This window comes from Ictalurus punctatus, chromosome 18, assembly GCF_001660625.3.
Source record: "Ictalurus punctatus breed USDA103 chromosome 18, Coco_2.0, whole genome shotgun sequence".
NCBI lineage: Eukaryota > Metazoa > Chordata > Actinopteri > Siluriformes > Ictaluridae > Ictalurus > Ictalurus punctatus.
The window spans coordinates 14,803,899-14,816,468 of record NC_030433.2 but is presented as its reverse complement, the minus strand read 5'-3'; the positions used below and the strand labels follow the sequence as shown (position 1 = coordinate 14,816,468).

At 38.6% G+C, this 12,570-nt stretch overlaps 2 protein-coding genes and 1 long non-coding RNA gene across 3 annotated transcripts in view; 1 reads left to right on the top strand and 2 right to left on the bottom strand.

Moving 5' to 3' along the window:
* Positions 1 to 121: 121 nt before the first annotated feature.
* rab38c (RAB38c, member of RAS oncogene family) lies at positions 122 to 8,686 on the bottom strand. The gene is made up of 4 exons (XM_017492643.3): positions 8,447 to 8,686; positions 7,541 to 8,149; positions 4,793 to 5,073; positions 122 to 1,946 (listed from the first exon to the last, which is right to left on the bottom strand). The coding sequence occupies exons 2-4, from the start codon at positions 7,731 to 7,733 to the stop codon at positions 1,785 to 1,787; spliced, it is 636 nt and encodes a 211-aa protein (XP_017348132.1). The 5' UTR covers positions 7,734 to 8,149; positions 8,447 to 8,686; the 3' UTR covers positions 122 to 1,784.
* A 944-nt stretch (positions 8,687 to 9,630) lies between these two features.
* The window catches only part of rab39ba (RAB39B, member RAS oncogene family a), a 4,991-nt gene continuing 2,051 nt past the window's right edge, over positions 9,631 to 12,570 (top strand). The window contains exons 1-2 of the mRNA XM_017492644.3: positions 9,631 to 9,991; positions 11,998 to 12,224. Coding sequence (XP_017348133.1) covers positions 12,010 to 12,224 — 215 coding nt within the window. The 5' untranslated portion in view covers positions 9,631 to 9,991; positions 11,998 to 12,009. The remainder of the gene's footprint in view (positions 9,992 to 11,997; positions 12,225 to 12,570) is intronic.
* Positions 10,563 to 12,004, bottom strand: LOC128635330 (uncharacterized). Its single transcript, XR_008398278.1, has 2 exons — positions 11,740 to 12,004; positions 10,563 to 11,034 (listed from the first exon to the last, which is right to left on the bottom strand). It is a non-coding gene; the product is annotated as an uncharacterized LOC128635330 (long non-coding RNA).

Below are 12,570 nucleotides of genomic sequence, written 5' to 3'. Positions count from 1 at the left end.
AGTGTCATTTCTTCAGTGTTGTCACATGAAAAGATATAATCAAATATTTACTAAAATGTGAGGGGTGTACTCACTTTTGTGAGATACTGTATATATTTTGTTGCAGAACTTTAACGGCAGGCCAGTTTGCACCACTGCTGTCCTAGCACCATTTGATACCTTTCGCAGCCTTCGTCATATTTCATACCTGTAAAATTAACCAAAGTTGGGGTTTTGAACAAAAAACAAGCAAAAATGACAAAAGGTACATAACTGTGATGCATTCTGTACCAACTTGCTAGCACTCTGTGACACACTGTCAAGTGCTATTCCTTTGTTTTGGATTAGCAGTCACTAATTGGACTTTGTATTGTAGTTTGCTGATTTCTCTCCACATGTTTAATGGTTTGTGGTTTTGTTTCTGCTGTTTTCATGTTGCTATGTGTCAGTGTGAATTATCCTGAAACCTGCTGTGACTACTGTCCCATTGCTTGTACATTGCAGTGTTTTGTTTTCTTTCTTTCTCTATTTTTTGTAAAGCAAACTTGAGATTGGAAAAGGCACATTAAAAAGAAAACATTATCATTAATATTATTATTATCCATCCTCAGGGCACAAGGCAGCAGACACCCTGGACAGGATGCCAACCCCATCACAGGGCACTATCGAATACACACCCATTCACAAACTATGGACAAATTAGAAATGGCAATCAGAGTACAACACATGTCTTTGGACTGGGGGAGGAAACCAGAGTACCTGGAGGAAACCCCTGAAGCATGGGGAGAACATGCAAACTCCATGCACAAAGGGCGGAGACGAGATTCAAACCCCCAACTCTGGAGGTGCGAGGCAAACGTGCTAACCACTAAGCCACCATGCCCCTTAAAATATTATTATTATTATTATTATTATTATTATTAGTAGTAGTAGTAGTAGTAGTAGTAGTAGTAGTAGTAGTAGTAGTAGTAGTAGTAGTAGTAGTAGTAGTAGTAGTAGTAGTCTGATCCTGAGCTTGGGTTACTTTCAGTGCTGAGTTGTACATGTTCCCTCCATGTCCCTGTGGGTTTCTTCTGGGTTCACTGGTTTCCTTCCACCTCCCAAAAACATGGTGTCACGTTGTAAATGTGTGTTTGCATGGAGCCCTGCGATTGACTCACCCATTCAGGGTGAGATTATTATTATTATTATTATTATTATTATTATTATTACTATACCTTGAAAACTTGCATGTACCCACACAATGAGGGTTGCAAATATTTTCCCCAACCCCTTGAAGTATTCATGTCATTTTCATACTGTCATTTCTTTTTAAATGGTAGTCTAAATGGTAGCTCAGTAGTTAAATTCTTTGGATTACTGAGCTACTGATCAGAAGGTCTGAAGCTCAAATCCCAGCACCATCAAATGCCACTGTTGAGAGTCCATGAGCAAACCCCTGACCCCTCAAATACTCAACTGTGTCAATTACAGGTCACATTAACAGATGAGGTAAAATATTAATGCATAAATGGGTTAACCATTGATCTATTGGTCCACCAGCCAGCACAATCTTACGCTGCTCACAAACTGAAAGAGGCTCTGTAATTTTCTTCACAGTGCCTTTTCGGTCTTTTGGCTATACACAAACTTCACCAGTTATTGGGGCTGTACTGTAGATGAAATGCTATAGGAATATAAACCAGCAGTTTTTCTTTACTGCAGAGCCTTATCTTAATTGCTTTTTTTGAGGGTGAAGTCAGTAACTCTGTGCCCTTTTCTCATGCTCTCTCTCTGACTTCTGCTCCTCATTACCATCAGTCTCACTATTTGGGACATGCAGAGCATCTGGCTTTGCCACGATCTTTGGTGTTGTTGTTGCCGGACAGGGTCACTGTATCCGGGTCTGAGTCACAGGCAGCACTCTCCTCATGGGCCAGTATGTTTTCCACCAGGCACCTGATTGCTGCTTCAATATTGGTGTTTTCCTACGACAGACAAGAGTCACAGATAAGAATGTGCCTTGGATTTAGTGCTTACTATACAGCAACCTCAGCCTGCAGTAAGACACATCAGCCTACAATAAATTAGTCACTACCCATTCTTACGTTATATATAAAAACAAAAAACAAATAAAAGCTGTGAGACCCTGGGAGTTACATAATGTAATAATTATAATAGCGTTTTCATTTAAAATGCGTTTCAGGGTACTGAAGGACATTGTACAGATACACAATAGCACATAAAAAAGTATGTGATAATAACAAAAAGGTAATATAATTTAAATAAAGGAAAAGGAAATAAAGATAGAAGGAGGCTAGGTAACATGCCGAGACCTGGAGCGTAAATCGGAATCAGAGCAAAATGTGTACTTTTGGTTTATTTTTAGTTCTATTTGGGTTTGTCTGGTGTCACACTCTGCCAAAAGCACAAAATATAGTTGAGGGGCATGTAAGGAGGAAAAACACTCATAAAATATCAAAACTGAAATATGATGATGCTTTTCTCTTGGAATTGATCTTGACTAGTCCTGGTCTTAGACTTGGCAGTCTTGATTTCAACAGTATCTTTATTGAATTTAGATTGGCCAGACAAAATAAAAGGACTAATACATGCAGAAAAACAAACAAATAGGGGAAATAAAAAAACAACTTATGCAAACATACATGCATATATCCAAACATTGGTACATTAATATAGTGATGACATGTGATGGGTGTTAAGCCAGGTTACATTGAAAATATACAGGATTATTTGGATCATGGGGTTCCATATTTAAAAACAAAAAAAAAAAGCTTTCCATGTTTTCTGGTAACAATATATGTGATTTTTTCCCATAGCCAGACAATAAAACAACTCCTGAAGCCACTGTTTAAAAGGAGGGCTTTCTGTACTTGCTAATAATGTTTTTAATATAAGAATAAATTGACAGAGATGTATCTGTCAATTGACTGTCTGTCAACCTGAGCAGATGCGGATGTAATAAAGGAGTGGTGCTGTGTCTTTAGGGTTGATGGAGATGCAATCAGTGACTGCATTTACATGCACGTCAATATTCCGGTATTAATAATATTAGTACTGAGTCATGTAAAAACCGTAATCCGATTGCCCGCTTCAGATTAAGACAATATTCTGATTCCGCAAATTCTGATCCCTGGCCCTGGAATATGCCTGTTTTAATCGTAAGTTTGTTGGATGTAACAGTCCCTCCGCAATTTCACGATTGCAGAAATGAATGCTAAATAAAGCAAATGGCGCAATATTCCGAGCTGCTCGCAATTTTTCAAAATTACTGCAGATTTTCTTCAGATTCAGTCCAAGACGCGTCATGTGATGTCATCAAATGTGCAACAGGCATTCAGTCGTGCCTCGAACATGAGTACAGCTAAAAGGAGTCATTTACCAACAGACATCACTGTGAAAGACCATGCAAAACAACTTTGTGCAATTGGCATTTCGCCAATTCAAATAGTTTTCCACAAGAAAAGTACAAAATAAATCACGTTTTTTGGTCACAACAATCAGCATAAAAAGGAGATATTTGCGCATGCTCAGTCTGCAAGGAATTGTGGGTGCTAACAGATGCTTATCTGTAGTCTAGGTATTTAGGAATGGCAACTCAGGCATACTTACAACAACCATGATGGCTGTACGCATAAAAACATTGCATTCTTCAACCAGAATATAGACCTTAAACAGAATTTGATGTGCATGTAAACATAGTCAGCATGGCTTCAGATTTGTTATTGTTGAGCCTTAGAAAGTTTACACTCCTCCAGGTAGTCAACCAATGCTTACATGTAAATTTGTGTATCATCCGCTCCAGACCATGCCATCTGATGATATTGCATGTACATAATCAATGATAGCAGGCAAAGAAATGAGCCTTGGGGAACACCATAGAGAGGACAAGCAAGTCTGATCTAAAACTATCAATTAAAACAAATTTCTGTCTCTCTGAGAGATAAGATCCAGGATAAGGAACCAGGAGAGGATAGTATCAGTAAGGCCAACTATGATATATATATAATGTCTCACCCTAAACTTTTAATCTCTACGTTTTAACATGTGCTGTGCATGAGTAAATGACAGAATCACTGAACTGTGTAACATGAACAGTAGTCAGCCTATATGACAATCATGTAACCACGGCAAATTCTGCAGCACATAGCAAGCAGATAAGTCACATGATATGAGCACCACATTTTGTGAAAGCACAATGTTTAACTTGTGTAACTATTCAATCTGCTTTATGATTCAGCCTTATCGTTCACCCTTTCCCCTCTCATTTTTTATTTCAAATATAAGACTTATCCCTTTGGCCTCAAGTGCTCACACAGCAGGGTGTTAATATTTATCTGAGGAGCTGCTTTGGGTCCTGTTCATACAGTTCCTCTCACACACCCCTGTGTACTTAATTAGAGAAGAACTGCGAGTTGAAACACATGCCCTCTCTAAACTGTAATATGTGTCCATGTGGTTCATATCCCATTAACACAAACACACCATCATCAAACACTGACCTCTGAATCATCCCAGTGTCAATACGTAGAATCACCAGACCAACATTTAGGCCATTTACTTGAATCTCCAATAATATGTGAGGTAAACTCAAAATTCCTTTACTGATTCAAAATATTGTGGAAAAAACGACCAGGCTGAACGAAGTTGAATAGTTCTTTCTGGTTACGACCCATAAAAGCTTATGTCTGGTTGGACGTCATTAATGTTATATAACAATGACACAAAAGGACTTCATGAAAACACTGCTTTGTTAAACACATTATAAAACCCCTCAGTTCCCTCACATGCACTACAATTAATGTCCACTCACCTTGGCTGATGTTTCAAACCAGCCCACGAATCCGTTTTCTTTACAAAATGAGTCGAGTTTGGGAATCTGAGTGGACAGGCCTTCCCGTGACTGGTCAGACTTATTGGCCAGCAAAACAGCTGGGACCGTTTTGCCATTGCTCAGAGTAACCTTTGAGTCCAGATCATCTTTCCACTTTGGTACCGCATCAAACGTCGATGCCCTGGTCACATCAAATACTATCAGAGCTCCTACAGCCTCGCGGTAGTACACCCGTGTCATATTGCCGTAGCGTTCCTGACCTACAAAAAAGGAGCAAATCCCAATTCACACATTACTACGTTTATTACATGCATATAAGTAACTTAAAACTTCTGACATGTCAAAGTTTTCAAGATTTGCGGATTCTCAGTAATATAACAAGCCGTGTTTTTTTGTTTTATTAACTTCAAGAAAGAGAGAAAAAAAGAGTGCGGTGAGGAAAGTGTCTATGTCTTTATAGCTGCTATAACGTAAGTGACAATAGGATCTAACTTGATTCGTAGACATTCCACATCATTAAAGGTAACTATAAATGGATACAAAATTTTGTATGACGTTATTCTTCAATAAAGAAATTTTGTTAGCTTTGGCAAATTGCTGCGTTATAAGAAGAATAAAACAGTAACTCTGCTTCTCATTGGGCCCATCACATTACCTTTATGTTGTATTTAACATTGCACACATAGTACATGTGTTAAAGATCATTTAATCAATAAATGTAAGTATTGGAGTCCGTATGGTCTTGAAACTGGATCAATATCGAACTGGATTAAGAATTGGAATTCAGATCCGATAAGTGGACATACAGTACTGTGCAAAAGTCTTGCCCTATTTTTTTTATTATAGATGTTTATTTTATGACTTCTGTATTTTTGAATAGGTACAAAAACATCTTATACTTCCAAACACTACTTTTCCAAAAAAATATATATTTCATGTTACAGAAAAATGTTTGTATGTCAGTAAAGAAAGCAACATATTAAGCAGCAGACCATTTTCAGACAAAAAAAAATTCTTTTCAGATTCTTTAACATGCTCAGTAAAACTTCCCAGCTAATTTCCTTATAAAACTGCAAAAAATGTTCCTGAGACTCTCTCTCCAAGTTTTTATGTCATAATTGTATATATACACACATGCATTTTCCTTTTATATTCTTGTATCCCTCTCTGTTTACCTTTATTAATCACTGTTTAATTTTATATTTTCAATATGTTTCATTTACTACTATGGGTATATGATATGTATATGTATTATATGTATTATATATATTTGGGTCCTTGGGTACCATGAAGGGCACATATAAATACATTATTATTTAAAATAAATAAATAAATAAAAGCAAAGGGTTGTCACAAAATAATAATGACTTTATTTATATTCTTTATAGTATTTTTAATGTTGAAACATTGCATGTGCCTAAGACTTTTGCACAGTGATGTTGAGGAATAGTATGCAGTGAATGTGTGTGAAGTTGCCTGACATGACACAGTTCTTGCATGTGACCACTGAGCACAAATTGTCTTAAAAGCCTCTGACATTGATGCATAAGTTGGCAGTTACTATAGATATCATATATCAGCTTATGGCCAGAGTTTTGATAAGAGTATTGTACACTCCTGGGCAAAAAAAGGGCCTAGCTCAAAAATGGCAAAAATATTAAGCTTTAAATAGTCTTAACAACAAATCAGTGGTCATTCAAATCACTGTATATATGTGAAATCATTGTATTTAAGTGAATTTCCCTGGTTTCTGGCTTTCCCATAAATAGTTCACTGCAGCATAAGAAGAAAAGAAAATGGTGGCACAGGACGTCTGCAGAGTGCATTTGTTTAATACTCGCTCGTTTTCTGACCAATTTGTTGTTAAGAGCATTAAAAGCTTAATATTAGCCAATTTGGGCTTGGCCCATTTTTTTTCCCCCCAGGAGTTTATTTTGGGGGGGGGGGGGTAGGTAGTGTGTTCCTAGTTAGAAATCTTACTCATTTATAATGCACTGAAAGAGAGGCTAGGACAGAGAAAGACCGAAGGAAAGAGACAAAGGGGCACAGAGAAAAAAAGGGCCCTTGGCTCTACTCCTAAATCTCATGTGACTCTACACAAGAATTAGACAGGCTGAGGTGAACCCAGACACGACTCTACTATTCCTCTGCATTCCAAAGAAGAGAAGAGAAATTCAAGTCAAGCAATGTGATGTGATGTGATGTGATGTGATGCAGCCCAGATGAAAGCTTCCTTATTCAAGCTTGTTTTAAAAATGCATCTAATTTTTTGACTGATTTCAGGGAATATTGGACACCTGGATATAAACACAGAACACTGTACCATTTAATGCCTGACACGTTCCAATAATAATAATAAAAAATTATACTCTTGAATCATCCCTGCTAAAAAACAACAACAACACAAAAACAATACAAACCATCACAGAAATTCTAATGGTTTCAACTACAAACACCATTACAAACTATCAGCTATGCATTAAAACCTTTACTATTACTGGTCCTTAATGGTATCCACTAGACATAACATTCCACCAATAGAAGGCAACAAATGACACAAAAAGTAGAGACCCACAGGGACCATTACAGTGCCCATTAAAACCAATACAATTCCCATTATAGCCATTAAAGATTCTATGTGGGTTTCTATTGTTTTTGTTAGCTAGTTTGTTTTTTTAAGCAGGAATATCATTTATTTAAAAAATAAAACATTAAAACCAGTCTCACCTGCAATGTCCCATAACTGTAAACGGATGACTGTGTGACTGTCCCAGTTAAATACTTTGAGCGCAAAATCCACGCCGATAGTTGCGCGGTAGTGCTGAGAGAAAATCTGATGAACATATCGCTTAATTATAGACGTTTTCCCAACTCCGAGGTCTCCAATCACAAGAACTTTGAACAAATGCTCTTGCTGCATGATTGAACAGATCTACTACCGCAACAAGCACGAGGACTACGTGGGTTACTGGTTCATTTCAGCAGCTTGGAGAAATTCAGACATTCTTTAATCACTTAGAAAACAAAACAAAACGTCTGAAATATCTTTGAGTGAGACAGGGATTACTTGTTGTTGTTTTTTTTGCCTGCAATGAGACTAATAAGATAAACGCTTCAAATCTTTTTAAATGACTATTTTAAAAGTATTATAAAATAAACTTCATTCTCCTAGCTGTACTGCACACCCTGCTGCACTGAAGAGTACAGAAGAGAGTGAGCCTTCACGGCTCCCTTACTGTGTAGCAGCCAAACCCCATCCTGCGGTCTCGTGCACACTGAGGGCGGGGTTCCAATCTCTCCAACTTCCGGCAGTAAACATTGCCTTGCTGTTGTTCCCTTAAAAAATTTGGGGGGGGGGGGATAAATTCATTAATTCATTAGTTAATTTAGATTTAGATAATTCCTACTAAAGACGGGCAATTGATAACTGATTGGTTGAAATGTCGGAAGCAGGGAAAACTAAACTACAGGACAGGGGGTTCTCCAGAACCAGGGTTGTACAGGATTAAAGGGCGAATTAGTGTGTATATACATGGTGGAGTTACCAGACAAACTGATCATGGGTGTAATGGGTACAATTTCAAAGTAAACAGTGATGAAAATAGCTTGGTGGCTCAGTGGTTAGCCGCACACCTCTGGGTTTGGGGGTTTGAATCCTGCCTCTGTCCTGTGTGTGTGTGGAGTGTTGAAGGGAGGGATGGTTCCTCTGGGTACTCTGGTTTCTTCCCCCAGTCCAATGGGTTTGCGCCACGTCCAGGGCGTTCCTACCATGTGTACTGAGTTCCCTGGATTAGGCTCCAGGTGACCCTGCAACCCTGAATAGGATAAACAGTATGGGATGTAGTGCGCACAAGAAAGAACCCCAATCGTGGTCCTGGAGTACCCCCTGTCCTGCAGATTTTAGTGTTTTCCCTGCGCTTACACACCCGCAGTTCAACTCAGAACGTGCTGGTAATTAGCTTATTAGTTGAATTAGGTGTGTTAAACAAAAACAGTCAAATTTGCAGGACAGGGGGTACTCCAGGACCAGGGTTAGGAACCTGTAGTCAGGGGCCATTCTCCGTTTACCTCTCTCGTCAGAAAGCCCAGTGTTATACTACCTGTTCTCAAATCCTTAAATCGACAGTGAAAAAACATTTTTCTGAAAAACACAGAACCAGAACAAACACGCACACGCACACACACACACACACACACACACACACACACACACACACACACACAATTAATTAAAAAAGTCCAGTCAGAATTACACATAAATTAAACACTCCAAAATCTAGTGGAAAGCCTTCCCCCGGTTATTATAACAGCAAAGGGGGACTAAATCTGGAATGGGATGTTCAACAAGCACATATGGGTGAGATGGTCAGGTATCCACATATTTTTGGCCATATATTGAACACTGAGCATACATGTACACACACCACCAAGTGACACATTATTTTCAAACTACACACACCACACATAAACAGATATTGAATTACCAATTTATTTTCATTATAAATTTAAAATTTTGATCATTGAAAAAAAACATTCATATCTCCTTATTATGGAGCATCTTTTGCATTATAATGGATTTACAGTTCATAAGCCCTCCACCCACAGGACACGTCTAAATGTGTATCGATTGCACCATCTGCACAGAGCCTTATCTGGTTTTTCTACTGGGAGGTAAATAATTTGGCGACTCGTGTTGTAGTAGGCCTGATACAGAGACCCTCCCACATACCGTAAAGGCTGTAATACGCGCGCACGCACAGGAAGCACGACACTGTGCGCCCCCGCGTGTTGCGCCATCACTGTGCGCTTTACGGCAATGGTACTGATGAGGGATGAGTCAGGCTATATGATGCTGATGATGCTGCCATTTCATCAGCAAATTTTACAAACATTCTTTCGTGTATTATTATGAGATTGAAGATTCGATTTCGGAAATGGATTTTTAAACAACAATAACAAGTCTTAATATTAATATTAGGTGACGCTCTTGGTGATTATGGTTCTCGGTACGATTGCACCGTTATAAAGGAAACTAGTTGCATAGGCTATTATTTGTAACAAAACCTGCTCGGATGTGTGTGTGGATGCTTTGCTTGGGGACGCAGCTTGTTTTACAAACCGACACACAATGAAGACCATGGGTTTTGCCTTTGCAAGACATTAAGGAGCTTGACTGAGGTATTCGCAGTGTGTTATTACTCGGTTGTGTGCCTTAATAAAGCGTCAGAGTGTGTGTGTGTGTGTGTGTGTTTGTGTGTGTGGCCTGAGACGCGCATTTTGCTGAAGACTACTTGCCTGAGGATGCAGTTTGTACTCAATTTGCAGGCCTGCAATGAACAATAAAGTATTTATCTACTTACCGAATGGCCATGTGTTCAAGTCCAGGCTAAGGTCACTGATAGGAATTGTGTTGGTAAAATGGTCAGTTGGTTTGATCGTCTAAAACGCTTTAATTTGCATGAGAACAACTGATGCATTAAATTGCAGCATCATTCCAGTGTAGCAGCCTCATCACAACACTATCACTGCCATTACACTCATCCTGATGCTGTGTTGAGCCAAAAATGGCTGGGGGAGATTTCTGGTTGCTTGCAGCTCCAAATCTGGGACTCTAAACAAGCTTAGAAAATTATTCAGACATGTTAGAACTGAGGTATTCTCAATACTCTTCATTCTTGATCTCTTTTGAGGCATTTATTTATTTATATGCTTTATTTGCTTTTCGTTTACAGATTAGGCTATAAGGAAATACAGATGTAAACAGGTTTACTAGATTATTGTATCGACATATTACAGGCACCAAGAAGTAAGTATGAGAGAGAAAGGCAAAACATTATTATTATTATTATTATTATTATTATTATTTTAAAAAGTGTCCAAGGGATCAAGTGCATTTACCCAAAATTTATACTGGCACCCCTGACCAGTGAGGATTATTATGTATACAATGATGTATAACATGGGTAGCTTAGGGGCTCAGTGGTTAGCACATTTGCCTCACACGTCTGGGGTTGGGAGTTTGAATCCCACCTCCACCCTGTGTACGCAGAGCTTGCATGTTCTCCCCATGCTTCGGGGGTTTCCTCCCCCAGTCCAAAGACATGCTCTGTAGAATGATTGGCATTTCCAAACTGTCTGTAGTGTGTGAACCCCGGTCCAGGGTGTCCCCAGGACCCCCTCGTGCCCTGTGGTCCATGAGATGTCATGGCTCCCCCACGAGCCTGTGTAGGATAAGTGGTACAGAAGATGGATGGATGGATGGATGACCATTATCATTCTCCATGCATAACTACTATAACTACTATACTACTAGTAACTACTATAAATTATTCATTGAAAGTAATAGGAAAGGAATGTGCAGTCATCGGATAAGTAACAGTTCTTAGTTTCTAAAACAGGCTCCTCTTTGGAACTGATAGAGAAACACATTATAGAGACCCATTAAGAGGAACAATGAAAGAACTATTAAGGGCTCAACATTTTCTAAGAGTGTAGTTACTAGAGTGAGGGCTGTCTGCACTCATTGAGGTTAGTTAAACAGGTTAAAGGAGTGAATATTAGACTTTACATTTTAGAGTAAAAGTATTTAATATATTAACTACTACGGTAGTTATAAACAAATTTGGAGGCTTAATATGGGACAAAAGAAAGCATAATTAGAGGACAAATTAAGACAGACCAGTCATAGACCAATAGAAACATTTTCATTTGCCAGTTAAAGTTCATCCAGACTGTGCCAGTACTGCAGTTAGTTCTGACTGAGTGATTATGTGACACTAATATTTCCCATTTGTATTTGATATTAAATTTTAGATAGTAATTGTGTTACATGCCTATTTCAAACCTGATGCATTAGTGTTCCTATAGAAAAGTTTCATGTTAATGTTACAGGGAATATTTTGCCATTTTTATATTAAAAAATTTACCGTGTTTCTGATGAAAACATCATCGAGGCTGTCTAGGATTTTGTCCAAGAAGCCTTTAACAATGTGCTGATTTCTTTTGAAAACTACACCACAATGCACCTGAGAGAAAAAATAATACCAAACAACAATTATGATTAGATTTTTTTTGGATTGCTTTTACTGTTTACCGCTCAATATAGTTATTAATTAAAGAAAATGAGTTTTGCACAGTACTGTGTATTTCGACTCAAAGCATATTTGACCTTTTTTTGTCAATAGATCTCATGAGATATGGAAGCTATATGGCTATACCAGTTCCGATTGATCGTCATTGGCGACTCGACAGTAGGCAAGTCTTGTCTGATCAGACGTTTCACAGAGGGGCGTTTTGCACAGGTGTCTGACCCCACCGTCGGAGTGGATTTCTTTTCCCGTCTGGTGGAGATTGAGCCAGGCAAACGCATCAAACTGCAGATCTGGGACACGGCTGGACAAGAGAGGTTCAGGTATAACTTCAGTGGCATTTTGTATATCGTGGATGTGAATAGAACCTGAGTAAAGTTCACAGTGGCTTCCTGACTCTGCTGTCACATGGATATAATGCATGTGGAAAGCCAGAAAATTGCTCTAGGAATATCTTATACGGTATAATACTAGGGGTGTAACTCAATGCCACTATCTGTATCTGTTTAGTGCTCCAAATAACCATATCTGTATTTGTATTTAAACCCAAAGTGGGCGTGGTCTAACCAAAAAGTTCAGTTTCCCAAAATAGTAGACCGATTTAATCCACCAATATACTGACCGGCAATTACTAAGGATGAATGAATGAACAATGAACACGGTACATGA